The 16,650-nt window shown below is 37.5% G+C and overlaps 1 protein-coding gene and 1 pseudogene across 1 annotated transcript; one reads left to right on the forward strand and one right to left on the reverse strand.

Annotated features, from left to right (window-relative positions):
* Positions 1-2,147: 2,147 nt before the first annotated feature.
* Positions 2,148-3,979, forward strand: LOC132643809 (uncharacterized). Its single transcript, XM_060360338.1, has 3 exons — positions 2,148-2,450; positions 2,581-3,316; positions 3,652-3,979. Exons 1-3 carry the CDS (start codon positions 2,148-2,150, stop codon positions 3,684-3,686), a joined length of 1,074 nt encoding a protein of 357 aa, XP_060216321.1. The 3' UTR covers positions 3,687-3,979.
* Positions 3,980-12,924: 8,945 nt separating this feature from the next.
* LOC132599556 (elongation factor 2-like) lies at positions 12,925-16,048 on the reverse strand (annotated as a pseudogene).
* Positions 16,049-16,650: the final 602 nt, after the last annotated feature.

The raw sequence follows: 16,650 nt of genomic DNA on the forward strand, positions 1-16,650 counted from the left end.
CGAGCCCCACTGTTATCCGCTACATTTAAATGGGTATGAGGTTCGAATAGGAAAGAGTTCAAATTTCCCTCGGTTAATTGACGATTCCGTACATATTACTAATACTTTTATCAGCCCAGGTACTCTATTTGCTAATCAATTACGGCACTATTTCCTCTTAATTTTTTTTTTAAATGGTACATTTCTCTTTCCAAAAACAATTTTATCTTAAATTCCCCATTTCACCTTTGGATTGTGTTTGGTATGAAATTCTTTTTCCGAAAAATAAACTGTCTATCTAATTTTTCTTTTTTAATTAAAAAGTGCTTTTTGGTATTTGATTGTCTGGCTTATTATTTAGAAAATATTCTTTTAACATATATATATATATATATATATATATATATATATATATATATATATATATATATCAAAAACAATGAATTCAGTTGAATTTACATAACCGCCCCAAGATCTGCCTCGGACGACAAACAGAGGACATGAAATACATATACATATGTTAATCAACCCTCCTTGATAACAACATAAAGAAATTATGCAACATACTTCTCTCCTCAAAATCTCGGGATTGGTAGTGTTTTGTCTAGAATTCCTCAATGGACTATTTGGTATGTGCCATGTGCAACAAGATATAATTAACAGTTTGGATTAATTTTATTATTCTTGACCTCTTAATTCTCTCTATAATAATTTTATTATTCTTGGCCCCTTAATTCTCCTATTTAATTATTCTTCTTAACCCCTTAATTCTCTCTATAAAAAATAAAATAAATAACAACAACAGTATAATATTCAGGATTATAATTTTGCCCGTAGAATCTTTGAACTATAAGGGAACCCTTGCTTTCTCCGGAAAAAAATAATTAAGTGGAACAAAATATCACTTGGGATATATAACTCTTAATATCTTGGTTACATAACTTAAATATTACTATTGTGACTTTTTTTTTTTGGGGGGGGGGGGGGGGGGGGGGGGGGGAAAGAATGAGATATGGAAAATCTGTTTCGGTAGCTGGATGAAGTGATGAACAGGCAGTATCGTGTTTTATGTAAATTTGTTATGATTTTTCTTAGTTTGCTCACATTAAATTAACAATGATACTTGACCATGAATAAAGAAATTAATCCAACCCGTTAATTGTATTTTGTTACACATGGTAAATATTAAATACTCCATTGAGGATTACTGGACAAAGCACTACTTGAAGGGATCCAATAATTGTGTCGACTCTTTTAGTTGGCCAAGACATATCCAGAGTAAAAAAGAAAGACATCATTGTAACACCCTAGGTAAATACCACATCGGCACAACACAGGAAAGCTGATGAGTATATAAAGTGACGCGATTTAAAATCGTGCGAGCCTAGGCCAGTAGCGGAGTCAAGATTTCCGTCGCGGGGGTTCGGGAGTTCAACATCTACTATATATACATAAAAAATATTTTTTACCTTATAGAAACAGTATTTTTTTCCGCCGAGGGGGTTCGGATGAACACCCTCGGCATAGTGTGGCTCCGCCACTGGCCTAGGCGATTGGGATTATTGAAGAACCAAGTGTTTTCCATGGTTCAATTTCTCTTGATGATGATGGTAACACAGAAGATACAGAGAAGAAGAGAATGCTTTCAGACAAGAACACATAGAATGTTCGATGAAAACTATGTTTGAGATTTTGGGCTTATTGGACCTCTGATTGTTGCTATTGGAAATTTGGGCTATGATGCTTATTGGATCTGATCACAACATTGGCCCAATTACTTAAGCAAGTCCAATTACCAATTATTGGGATAAGTTTCATTTGTAGATATTTTGTATAGGGTAGAATAAAATCTGTTATCTAGTATTCATACGTGTATAGGTGAATAGGGTAAGTGTACCGCTGTGTAGAATTTAGTTAGCATATTCCCTTTATGGTTATTCTTTAGCTAATAGGAATTGTACAGGCGTAGATGCTAAGAAGGTTCTATTCTTCTATTTCATTGTATATATACATGTAGATACACAGAGGATACACAACAAGAAATACATCAGAAAATTATTTTACATTGCTCTCTCATTTCTAATATGGTATTAGAGCTTTAGGAATCGATCAATATGTTCTTCTTTCAATTTTGTTCAACAATCTTCTCTTCTTCTTTTTAATTCACCATGGCTGATCAAACTACTGATGACACTACTAATAACACCACTGTCCAGCAGCAAAATGCTGCTACTACTGTTGCTGAAGTCAAAATCTATGATTCTTCAAATCCATACTATATCCATCCTTCAGATTCTCCAAGTATGAGTTTGGTTAACTCGATCTTTGATGGTAGGTGCTATGGAGGATGGCGTAAGGGTGTTCTCATTGCCTTATCCGCAAAGAATAAGGTAGGCTTCATTGATGGAGCTATCTCTCAACCCAGCAACACTGCAGAAACCTTCAAATCTTGGGCTCGCTGCAATGACATGGTTATTGAACTCACTTTCCAAAGAAATTGCAGAAAGCGTACTCTACTCAAAAAATGATTAAGAAATATGGTTAGATCTGGAAGAAAGGTTTGGTCAAACTAATGGACCACAACTTTATCAATTGCAAAAGGAAATCAGTGAGACAACTCAAGGAAACTCAAACATTGCAGGATATTATACAAAACTAAAAAGGCTTTGGGATGAATTGGACAGCCTGGATATCTATCAAAACTGCACTTGTGATTGTTCTTGTGGAGGTAAGACAAAGAATCAAAATTCATTGCAAGATGGAAGACTCATCCAGTTCCTTATGAAACTGAATGAAGCCTATGCAAGTGCTAGGAGCAGTTTTCTTTTACTTTCTCCTTTACCATCTGTTAATCACACTAATTCTCTACTCATAAGAGATGAAAAACAGAGAGAAGTACAACTTGATCAACATGTAGGAGAGGGAGCCTTCTTGGCTGCAAAACAACCCTCATACCATAAGGGAGAATCATCAAACTCAGCATCTAAACAGCCTTATATGGGTCAGAAGTTTCAATATGAGAAGAAAGGATATTCAGAACCAAAGAAAGAAGGACTGTTCTGCAATTATTGCAAGAAAACTAATCACACCATTGATAATTGCTATAGGCTAATTGGGTTTCCATCTGATTTTAAGTTTACCATATCTAAGAGGTACTCAGTTGCAAAGGGTAATGCAGTTATTTCTGGTGATAATGTTTCCACTCAACAAAACAACACAGGGGATCAACCAATGACTCAAGATCAATATCATAACTTGTATCACCTTTTGCAAACTGTCAAAATGAGTGGACAACCTGAACAGACTCCTGAGAACATTGTCTCTGCTAATTGTGCTGGTATATCACATTCACTCCCTACTTCTAAATCTTACATAAGTGTTACTCTCAATTCTATCCCTTGGATTCTTGATTCAGGGGCTTCTAAACATATGACCTCTCAGTATACTCTTTTATTTAATGTTAAAACTCTTCCAAAGCCCATATTTGTGACTTTACCTAATTCTCTGAAAGTTCTAGTTTATCAAGCAAGATCAGTCACTCTCTTGCCTAATCTTACTCTACATCATGTACTGTTTGTTCCTAGTTTCAAATACGATTTATTATCTATTCATAAATTGTGTTTTCAATTCAATTCCATTCTAATCTTTTCTGCTTTTCATGCTATCATGCAGGCCCCTTCAATGAAGAGGCCACTGGTTCTTGGTAGAATCAGTCATGGAATCTATCTTTTTCAGCCTGCTCCTTCCACTCAAGCCAAGTCTAGAGATGTCATTTCCAATTCAATCAAGGCTTTTAGCCATTTGTCCAGTCCAGTCAAGTCTAGAGATGTAATTTTAAATTCAATCAAGGCTTTTAGTCATTTTCTTTGTTATCAAACTGTTGCTAAACAGTTTAGTGAGTCTAGTTTATGTTTAAGTTCTGTTTCTAGTTCTGTAAGCCTCTGGCACAAAAGATTGGGTCACTTACCCTTTTCTAATATGAAGAATGTTCATTCTATTCCATGTTTTCCTACTACTTCCAATTTAATATGTGATATTTGTGCTAAAGCAAGACAAACAAAATTACCTTTCCCTTCTAGTTCCACCAGTTCAAAGAAAATTTTTGATCTCATACATGTTGACACTTGGGGACCATATAAAACACATACTCATGATGGATTTAAATATTTCCTAACCATTTTAGACGACTTTAGTAGAGGAACTTGGACTTTCTTACTTTCTATCAAATCCAATGCTTTTTCAGTAATTCAACAATTTTTGGCTACGACAGAAACACAATTCAACACAAAGGTTAAGATTTTAAGATCTGATGATGCTCTTGAATTGGGCAGTAGCAAAACTGCCTCTCTTTTTTTAAAATCTAAGGGTATCATACATCAAACTAGTTGTGTCTATTCTCCCCAACAGAATGGTGTTGTTGAAAGAAAGCATTGACACCTTCTTGAGACTTGTAGGGCATTATTATGCCAATCAAATTTACCTAAACAATATTGGGGGGGGGGGGGGGGGGGGGGGGATGTCTTCTTACAGCTACATATTTGATAAAAGGTTTCCCTCCAAAGTTCTAAGTTTGAAAACTCCTTTTGAAGTTCTTTTTGGTCACATTCCTTCTTACCATAATTTAAAGGTCTTTGGTTGTCTTTATTTTGCCTCTACTCTACCAATCCATAGAACAAAATTGGATCCAAGGTCAACTAAATGTGTCTTTTTGGGATATCCTTTTGGGAAGAAAGGGTATAAGTTACTAAATTTGGACAATCACAAAATTTTTGTTTCTAGGGATGTCATTTTTCATGAATCAATTTTTCCATTTTCTTCTCAAAATGACCAATCTAGTCTTTCTCCCAATCCTATTCCTATCACTGATTCTGATGACATTGCCAATTCTACTCCCATTCCTTCTACTCCTACTACTACCTCATCACCTATTTCTGCATCTCCTTCTTCTCCATCTACTACTTCACCATCTCCAACATCCATTTCTCCCACTTCTACTCCTATTTCTGCTCCTATTCCTCCAGTTTCGCAGTCTCATCCTAACACTTCTCACAATATTCACTCTACCTCAAATTCAAATACTTTACCAGTTCCAGATATTATTCCAACTCTCAGGAAATCCACTAGAGAACATCATCTTCCTTCCTATTTAGATGATTATAACTTGAAGGGGGGGGGGGGGTATTTGGATTATTGAAGAACCAAGTGTTTTCCATGGTTCAATTTCTCTTGATGGTGATGGTAACACATAAGATACAGAGAAGAAGAGAATGCTTTCAGACAAGAACACATAGAATGTTCGATGAAAACTATGTTTGAGATTTTGGGCTTATTGGACCTCTGATTGTTGCTATTGGAAATTTGGGCCGTGATGCTTATTGGATCTGATCACAGCATTGGCCCAACTACTTAAGCAAGTCCAATTACCAATTATTGGGATAAGTTTCATTTGTAGATATTTTGTATATGGTAGAATAAAATATGTTATCTAGTATTCATACGTGTATAGGTGAATAGGGTATGTGTACAGCTGTGTAGAATTTAGTTAGCATATTCCCTTTATAGTTATTCTTTAGCTAATAGGAATTGTACAGGTGTAGATGCTAAGAAGGTTCTATTCTTCTATTTCATTGTATATAAACATGTAGATACACAGAGGATACACAACAAGAAATACATCAGAAAATTATTTTACATTGCTCTCTCATTTCTAATATAGGCACGAAGCAAAAAATACAAGCTATTACATCCATAGACCTGATGTTCAATCCACCTATAATAAATAACAAATAAAGCTTCAACAGCTTTCCTTTAATCTCAATTAGAACAAAGAGACAGACAATGTTCTTATAATCTAACCATAATGTACAATATGTCTCTTGTGTGTTACATTAAACTAAAAAAAAAAAAAAAAATCATATACCTTGGTTCCATTAGAGCTTTATATTGTTTCAATCTCTTTGCAACTCAATTCAATTCACCTCTCTCCTCAGATTCCATCAATTTCAATGGCAACGCACCTGCAAAGGCCTTCAAAGCTATATGTCCACGGTTACAGTCCCTCGAACTATTCGTGGTATTGCATCGATTTAGAGTCCTTGGCGGATGAGAAAATATCTCCGGTTGCCGTAATTGAGTCCGAAAAGGGTGGAGGCTGGGCCCTTTATTGGTGACCACATCTCCTGGACTGGCAGTCTTCAAGAAGAGATGTTTAGAAGCACCGGAAAGCGTCATCTCTGTCGAATTGACAAGGCCCAACATCATCACAAGCCCTGATCCCTTTACCTGGGAAACCGTATCCGTATCTTCACCCAAGAAGAAACTTTCCCTGTCCAATCCATGTACGGTTCCCCTCGATGATGGGAAAAAGATTTGTTTTCTTGGCAGCCTACAGTTTCAGGTTTCAACTCAAGACAAGGAAGTGTTCGATGAGAGACACTACGGTGAAGTTTATAATTTTGAAACTCAAACCTGGGATCTCGTAGCGTTGAATCTCCATAGTTTTACTGGTAACATTTCTAGTGACACTTGTGCCCTCACGGAAAAGGAAAAAGTTGAAGTATGCTACTCCTTTATTACGGGCTGTTTCATATATTATACGTAAGTGAAGATAGTTTCAGAACCGAAATTCATCCCTACTTTGCGCTAGGAGCACAAAGTGACATATTAAGTCATGTGATGGCCAATGTAAGGCCTGTGGTAAGCCACTCAAAGTTGCATTAGTTCACCTATGACCTATTCTTGTAGGGCTATGATTTTGTCCAGCAAAGGTGGTTTAAATCACAATCTTGAGGAATTGATGTTATGGATCTTGGAATAATTTTAGGAGTGATTCAAGATTTAAAAGCACCTTTTGGCAAGACACAATTTATTATGAAAAGGTGTTATCCACTCTTTGAAGGATACACCTATTCATTGTGAAAAGGTGTCATCCAATCTTAAGGGGTACATTCATTCACGAAGAGGTGTGTTTCACTTTCTATAAATACAATCCCATTGCATAATTTTTTTTATGGCAGATCTAGATCTTTAGGCTCTCTATAATTTCATTCTCTTCAAGAGTCCCTTTTTCTTCTTATTCTGAGTTCCTACAAAAGCAGTGAATAGATTAAAAGGGTTATTCGGAACTTCTATTTGAGTGCACATTAGAAGATTCCTAAGTGATTCATTGTATCTTGGGAGTAGAACGTCACTTTGCTATTTGCACCGGGGTAGCGACGAAAATCTACTCTGAAGACAGCGCCATCCATAGCGTGCCTTGAACCGGGTTTTCCAATTTTAACTATGTCTTATCTTTATTCATGTTACTATATTTTTATTTGTCTCTTATTTGTTCTTCTTAATGTGATCATTTCTCATATTTTTCCAACAATGGAGACTTCCATGGTATCCTTCTGCAAGTTATCCTGTTTTGGTTGACCTATATAACAGAGAAGAATTTGTAGTGCTTGTTCATGCACCTCATGCAAAATTGGGAATGGCATTCCTTGATGTCTCCAAATTGGGCCAAGGGTTTTTAAGTATGTATGTGAAGTATCGCCACACTTTTTCTCCTAATGATCCTAAGTTCCATCCCCGGATTGGCGATGTGAGTGTACTCTGTATTTATTCATAATTGCCCTTTTTAGTTAGCATAAATTCATCGTCTAATTCGCCTGGTTGAAAGTTCTATCTTCGCGAAATTTATCTATGTTTTGTTGATGTAGTGCTAACCGTGATCCTTTTCAAAAGAAAAAAAAAAGACTTTATTTCCATGTGCAGCAAGGCATGCTTCGTCTCAAGGAAGAAGATGGCTTTGTGACTTGGAAATTACACCTCCTTACTCAAAGAAAACCAAACATAAAGAAAATTAAAAAGAAGGCATAATGCATAAACAAGCTTTCAAACTTGGCCTGAACTGGCAAGTATGACACTCCAACTTTGGATATGTATAAGTAGGCACCTCAACTTGTATAAAGTTGAACACGTAAACAGAAATGCTAATGTGGCACATAAATTTTGGAGGTGTCTAGATGATCATTTTGTAAGTTGGAGTGTTCAACTGACAAAGTGGAGACAAGTTGAGGTACCTACTTGTGCACAGGGGCGAAGGGAGGAACGGCCAAGGGGGTATCCAAGCCCTCTTCGGCAGAAAATTACACTGTTTATATATGGTAAAATTATTTTTTATGTACATATAGTACGTTGAACCCCTTTGGCTTCTTTGTGTGTTACTTTTTCATATTTTGAACCCCTTAGTGATAATCCTGGTTCCGACACTACTTTTGCACACCCAAAGTTAGAGGTCATACTTGCCGAGGCCAAGTTTGATGGCCTGTTTATGTATTATGCCTAAAAAGAACTCTTAGCAAATCCACATATCACAATTACAGACCAGTGCATATATGTATAAGTAGGCACCTCAACTTGTATAAAGTTGAACACGTAAACAGAAATGCTAATGTGGCACATAAATTTTGGAGGTGTCTAGATGATCATTTTGTAAGTTGGAGTGTTCAACTGATAAAGTGGAGACAAGTTGAGGTGCCTACTTGTGCACATGGAGGAAGGGCCAAGGGGGTATTCGAGCCCTCTTCGGCGGAAATTTACACTGTTTATACATGGTAAAATTATTTTTTATGTACATATAATACGTTGAACCCCTTTGACTTCTTTGTGTGTTACTTTTTCATAATTTGAACCCCTTAGTGATAATCCTAGTTCCGCCACTACTTTTGCACACCCAAAGTTAGAGGTCATACTTGCCGAGGCCATTATGCCTAAAAAGAACTCTTAGCAAATCCACATATCACAATTACAGACCAGTGCATATCTACATATAGCTGAACATGAATGATTCCTCTAGACAAGTTCTGAAATATCATGATTTCATTTAACTACAAAAGTGATTCCTAAACTTACTGCCTAGTGAACAAGTTCCAAATTCAATACGTCATAGCTCACAAGCAATTTCTTATGCTGAAGAATGCAATGTGAAGGGAGCCAAGCTGCCAATTCATCTCTGATATCACTGGTTTAATGATTAATCAAAAACTGAAGACTTCTCAATTGTTAAACATCTAACATAGTTTTAATGACACCATGATACGTCTATTTTGTTTCCTAGCCTTAAATTTATATCTTCAAATCAGTGCTGATTTACAAGTTCTAAGCTGCCATATGAGGCTGACTCGGAAAAGGAAAAGGAAAAAAAAAGAGTTGGAAGGTGAGAATTTAATATCCATTCAACTATCCTCTAGAGATTCGGAAAATGACAACATTCATTAAATGGCAATGGATAAAACTACTTCTGTAAAAGAACTGTGTGTTTCAAAATCTTCCTTCAATTCTTTGGCTTTGCAAGCTTGATGTGTCTTCTTACAAGGAATAGGCAAAAGATACCTCATTGTGAGATAAAGATCTCAATATCTCAAACATTCATGCTCTTCTTGGTGATTCCACAAATTGATTGAACAACTCCTGCAATGATAATGGATCAATAAACTGAAACAATCTACTACTCCCTCTGGATAAAAAAGAATGTCCACTTAGCCATTGCACACCTCTTAAGAAAATACTAACTCCTAGACAAAAATAGTTAATATAACTAAATTGCCCATAATTACATTGGTATTGGATTTGATCATATAACACTTAATAGAGACAAATTTGAAAAAATAAGGTTAATTCTTTTTTAATGTGATAAGTGAACACTCTTTTTGACTCAAGAAAAAAAGGCTAAGCGGACACTCTTTTTTGATCTGGAGGGAGTAATAGACAAGCAATGAGAAAGTTTCAAAAATAATTGGCAGGTTATTTTAGAGCGCAACTCATGTTCTTAATAGCACGAGTTTTCATCTTTAGAAGACTACACCACCGGACCTTTTAGATGGGAACTAGAAATCTTAGGTTAGTCCTCACCTTTCTCAAATTTAAACATGGTTCAACCAACAGATGCCATAAATACATAGTTCAGAGATGGGGAGAGCAACTCCACTTTGGAAGGAATTGATTTCCAGGGCAATTGAACATAGAGGGAAGAGGGAAGACCTTTATAGACACTGATTGGATACAAGGATATTTATCGAATTTTCGTTGAGAAAGGTGGGAGGACGGTCCATTCAACGGAAGAGAATAAACCGTAGCCAGATATGTTGGAAGAAAACCTGGAAGTACTTCAATCAAGTGAATTTTTTTTTGCTGAGGAATTTGGTAGAACATTTCAATTTCAATACAGCCAAGCTTCATTCCTAGTACTAACCTATATGCTTACTAGTCCACAGTAAACAAAAAAAAAAAAAGGAATTACGTGTAGAGAATCAAGTCGCATAAACTTCATATATAATACATGAAGCTCAGTGTCACCCTCAATGGAACTATTGTAATATGGAAAAAATATCAGTAATGACACTTAATAGCACAGGATCATTTAATTGATATTGTAATATGGACAAAAGATCAGTCCTTTTAATTGGTGTTCAAAATTGGACATAGGAGAAAACTCCCATACAAAAATTTCCTAAGGCTAGCACCGAAGGGTGTGGGCTAGTGGTCAAAAAAATGGATTGAGACGCAAAGACAAAAACCACTAGGTGATTTCTTCCCAACTGTTCTAGCCTTGGTGGACAGAGTTACTGGTACCTGTTGCTGGTGGGAGGTGACAGGTATACCATCGAATTAGTCGAGGTGCGTGCAAGTTGGCCCGGACACCATGGGTATCAAAAAAAAAAAAGTTTCTTAAGACTGGTGAAAGAGAAGTAGTACTGTCAAATTCCACACAAAAGAGAAGTACATTTCTTCACTTACACTTTGCTGACAGACAATATTCAAGGTGATTATCAATTTGATGGAGAATGTCATCCACAACCTTCCTTTCACCAACTGAGCTAAGAACCGTAATAGCTTACATATTGTTGAATTATCTGGAAACAAACTCTTGTAGCTTTGGTAGTAACCAGAATTTTCTTCCACATGCACCTTGGATATTCTAAGAGACTCAGCATTTCTGGAGGGCAATAAGATTCTACATGTTATCAAAGCACAAGGGTGAACATGTGCAACTCTAAACCGCACTCTCCTTTCTCAAGTCACTGGAAAAGGGGAAACAAGAGTTATCGATGAAACTTAAAGCAATGCATGTTTTAGGCATGCGTATTCGCAGAGGTAATTCTATTGAGTTTATCTTTAGCTTTTTCAAAAAAATTGACTCATATTTCAAAAGACTATGGACATCGGCGGCTGACATATCAACGTATTGTGAATTATAAAAAGGCTTTTAGTTTGTTAATATTACATTTTACTATGAACTTCCTAGATAAATTCATTACTCCTGTTTTCTAGATAAATTCATTACTCCTGTTTCCTACCTAAACTGTCTCTTTTTTTCTCACAATGTATAAAAGTTTCTATAGTTGCAACCTATGTTGCTCAGACTCTTCAAAAATGTCATGGCGTGTGTGTCGGATCCTCTAAAAATAGTGTATTTTTGGAGGATCCGACATAGGTAGTTGCAACAAATTACCTTTTTTGTCATCTATCATCCTGATGCTGCTCAACATGATCTAACGAAGTAACAAACAAGCTAAGAGAAGTAACAAAAAATAAAAAGCTACTGAAAAGAAGGAAAAAAAAAAAAGGAGTAGCTTACATTTATCAGAGGACCACTCGTTTTAACCATTACAGGTATGCACCTCAGAACAGATTTACTCAATGATTTTATTGCAACTTACCTAATGATTTATTTAGATGACGGAAATGTGATGCAGAGTCAAAATTGATGGCTAATCTCTGCTGAGATTCTAGTTTCAGTTTCTTCATGTTGTGACCTCACTGCACGTTTTGCTGTTGTTTAATAAATAGATGTGATCTATTACTTATCAATTTTTTCTACAATTTTCTTGCGAGTTTTAACGTATTGAAACGTTGTAAATGATACAGTTAAACCAAACAATAAAAAAGTTATTAAATTAAAACAATGGAAACGATCTATTCAAACATTATATTCAGAAAACAGTACAATATAATATGATATGATGCACTATAAGACAACAGGTAATAAAGTACTCCCTTCGTTCCATAATAAGTGTCACGTTAGCTAAAAACACGCGTATTAAGAAACCAATAATGCAATATGAAGTTTACTAAATTATCCTTACAATAAAAATAAATTATTTTTTCCTCTTGAGTAGAGCATGCACAACAGCACAAGTAGTAACCCTTTTGACATTGGGAATCCAACAATACCAAGTTACTATATGGCTTATCCAATCATCATTTAGATGTTACTTTAACTTGTCAGTTTTGTCTAAGGGTAAGTTGGAAAAAACTAACCAATTTACATCTTGGTTTCCTAAGATATCACTTATTATGGGACAAAATGTTTTTGCTAAGATGACACTTATTATGGACAGAGGTAGTAATAAACATCCAAAACTTGTAACTGATACTCCTACTAGAAGTGCCCAGACCTCATCAACACCTGGGGACTTAATACTGTAAGATTGATATTGAGACCACCATGGGTTGTGGTGACTCTTCACCATTCTCCAACTTGAAGGTTCAAAATCTTTTATTTTTAACTCATATAAACCATTCAAAATATGCAACTATAACGAAAAAAAATCCTTCCGTCACAAAAGCCAATAGAGGAAGTGGAACTAAAACTAAAAAGAAACTCTTTATCAAAGTAACACTACAGCAACACTATCCTCGCAAATAGTCCTACTATATACTGCAACTCTCTATCCTACTTCCTATACTATGGTAAAATTAAACAACAACAACATACCTGGTGAAATCCCACAAAGTGAGTCTGGGGAGAGTAGAATGTACGCAGACCTTACGGGCCTTGGGAGGTAGAGAGGCTCTTTCCGGTAACTATACTATGGTATAATTAATGATCAACTTGTGCAGTTCTGATTAAGCTTGTTCATCGGTATCTCCTACAAGGTGGGAACTTTGGTCACAGACTTACAGCTTGTCCTCGTACTCAGAGAGAGGCGTAATCTCCTCCTTCAAACCTTTCCTCTTGCGGATATGAAGCACTATAAAATGAGCTGGTGAGAAAGTTTCCAGCGGATCGGATGGAATCATATCCTAGTGATCGAAAACACATTGTGGGAATTCTTGCCCTGAAGTAGCAGTTCTCAAATAATATGACAAACCGAATGACTCAGTGACAGGAAGGTATGCCTTGATGTTGTAAAGAGGGGTTCCGGGCCTCTGCAACTCCTCAAACACGTGCCCACGTTTCTGGTTCAGAACACTGTAAATGCCACCAAGAACTTGCACTGGAGCTTGAATCTCAACGAGGTAAACAGGCTCCATCAAACGAGGCTTGGCAGTGAGTTGAGAAGCATAAATAGCCCTCCTAGCAGTTGGAATAATCTGGCCACCACCCCTGTGAATGGCATCAGCGTGAACAACGACGTCACAAACTTCAAAGCAAATACCTCTCATGTTCTCTTCAGCCAAGGCACCTTCCATGGAAGTCCACTGGAAACCTGCGACAACAGAGTCCTTAATTTCATTCAGGTACTGGGCTCCCTTACACATATCAACCACCATGTTGGGACCGGTTGTTTCAGGACCGAAGCACCAGATTTTCTTGGCAAGATCCTCTTCCCAACCAAATTCTTGAGACAAGATCTTAGAACAAACCTTGGGATCATCCCTGGGGCCAATTCGTCTGTCATCAATAGCCTCAGCAAGTCCTTCCTCCAATGGCCTAGCTTCCATGTACAAGCGGTTGTACTTGTTTGGAGACTTGCTCATCACCGTCCAACTAGACTTCTCAAGGACGGTCTCACGGAAGGACACAACAGGATCAGATTTTATAATTCCAGCACAACCCATTAAATCTTTCTCCAAGTCCTTCATGCAGATATCCTGGTGGAGTTCTCCAGTACAAGCAATTATATGCTCCCCAGACTCTTCAACAGTACAGAGAACCATAGGATCAGACTTGGCCAGACGTTTCATCCCTTCTATGAGCTTGGGAAGATCAGATGGAACCATGCACTGCACAGCAATACGTGAGATAGGTGAGACAGAGAACTTCATTGCTCTGATTGGATGGGCATCGACTTCCTTTTCATTCGTCAATGTTGCATATTTGGTAATAAAGTTATCCAGACCAGCCAAAGCAACAGTGTTACCACAAGGTACATGCTCAACAGTTTCGTGCTTCTTACCCATCCAGATGACAGTTCTCTGGACATTCTTCACATACAAGTCCTTCTTTTCACCGGGTACATAGTTGGGACCCATGATTCTGACCTTCGAACCTGTTAAGACCTTCCCAGAGAACACACGACCAAGAGCAAAGAATCTACCCTTGTCTGATGCTGGAATCATCTTCGAGACATAGAGCATAAGCGGCCCCTCAGGGTCACAGTTCCTGATTCCATTAGCATAAGCATCATCAAGTGGCCCTTCGTATAAGTTCTCAACACGGTATCTTTGAGACGTGGCAGGAGATGGAAGATGGAAAGATTATCATTTCCAGAAGAGCAGTACTTGCAGGCAGCCAGCTCTGCATCACACGCTTCATTAGTGCCTTGCCCATCAAATCTCTCTCTTCGGATTTCATGGTTATACCGAGCTTCTGCAACATTGGCCACAGATTATCTTTCTGGTCGTTCATGCAAGTGCTGATAATTAGGTTGATTGGTTTGTAGCAGAATTGAACAAACCCACGTTTGCATGTAGGAGAGCCAGAATTCGTGTTGGTCCACTTCTTGGTGGCAGGGTCAAAGAAGTTCTCGCCCCAAAGCCTTTCCATCATCTTAGATTCATCCACTCCGAACTTGGAAGGCATACATCTTGGCGAAGTTAGTGAGAGTAAAAGCCCATCCATGCACTCCAGCAGAGAAAGCAACTGTACCTTTCTCCGGGTTAACCTGGACATCACCGAGCAAAGGATCTTCATAGGTTGCCATAACAACATTGGCATTCTCAATAACTCTTTGGAATGTCTGATAAGCCTCCTCGCCATCAACCTGAAGTTCAAGGAAACACCTGTCCATCTTGTTAACAGTCAAGACAGGACGAACCCTTTCTCCAAGTGCCTGACGGAGCACTGTTTCTGTTTGGACGCAGACACCTTCCACACAATCAACCACAACAAGCGCACCATCAGTAATACGTAGAGCAGCAGTCACTTCAGATGAGAAGTCAACGTGTCCGGGAGAATCGATGAGGTTGATGAGGTATTCGTTCCCTTGTCTCTCTCCCTTGTAGTCCTTCAAGGATTCATCACTCATCTGATAGTAAAGTGAAATACCGGTGGATTTGATGGTAATACTACACTTGGCCTCATCTGCATGTGTACGTGTCATTCTGACATCACTGGCAACATCTTGAGTAATGATACCCGCAGCAGCGACCAGTGAATCGGTCAGGGTAGACTTTCCTGCCAGATTTAAGACATTATCGGTAATTTGAATACATATCAGAACCAATCATCTATGGAGTTGTACAGGTAAAACTACATGATATAACACTATTATCACTGCCCAAAAAAAAAAACTGCGCAGAGTATGTTTGATGATCATGTAAAAGATAAGTATACAGAATTTTAATATAAAAAGCACAAAGTGCCACCAAGAATTAAGGTGGCCCAACTCAAACGCCACAAAAGATAGCAAAAATTGGCCTTTTTAAAGTAATAAGAGAACCGACAGCAGCGAAGGTTTGATGGAGGCCAGGTCGAGGAGGCTACTAATTGGAGACTGAATTGGACATGCGGAGTAGATATCATCATCTTTTCAACAGTACAGGTATTTTCTTTTCTTTACTGTTCGAGGACAAATGTTTGTTTCAGTGGTGGATTATCCCAATACATGACAATTTTACAGTTAAATGACAATATGTACACATGAAGTAAAAAGATTGTCTTTTGTTTCCTCACCATGGTCAATATGCGCAATAACAGACATATTACGAATGTCATGCTTGTAATCCATGATCTTCCGGAGCTCGTCAGATGTGAACATCACCTGTTGTCAATCAGGTAAGATTCCAAATCAGAATTTTTTTCAGGGAAGATCAAGAATGGAGATTGGCTGGGTAGACTTACCATCTTGACGGCTTGTTATCAAAACAAAAATTACACGGATTCCTGCCATTTGAAACCATAAAGCACAATAAGACTAAGGCTAAAAGAAAACTGTTCTTACCCAATTCACTTTTGACAACACTAAAGCATCATTCATGCCATAAGGTCATCAACCAATAAACGAGAACCAAAACGACTATATGCCGTTTGAAACCATAAAGCATAGTAAGATTGACGGGAAATTAAAAACTGAATTGTTCTTGCCCAATAAACACTTTAGTAAGGCATACTTCACGACACAGGGTCGCCAACGAGTAAACAACAAGCTAGTCGTTCAAAAAAAGAACTCTTTATCAACCTTCAGATGCACTCTGTCGGTGTGAAACTATGGTGAATGAAGGTGTTTAAAGAGAATGAGGCGGACCAAAATTCACATAGAAGGAAGTTGTCTCGGAAGAACTACAATTTCTTAGATCTATGCAGACGTCTGAAAATAGGACAACATGGAAGAAAAATATCTACATGGGAGATACCTATTAGTTGAGAATATGTTTTACACAAGTTAGCGCTTTTATTGTACGTCCTATACTTCCTAGACATTTATACATTCAGAAAATATAGAGAATTCTGTTAGCGCG

This window comes from Lycium barbarum, chromosome 6 (genome assembly GCF_019175385.1).
Source record: "Lycium barbarum isolate Lr01 chromosome 6, ASM1917538v2, whole genome shotgun sequence".
NCBI classification, from domain to species: domain Eukaryota; kingdom Viridiplantae; phylum Streptophyta; class Magnoliopsida; order Solanales; family Solanaceae; genus Lycium; species Lycium barbarum.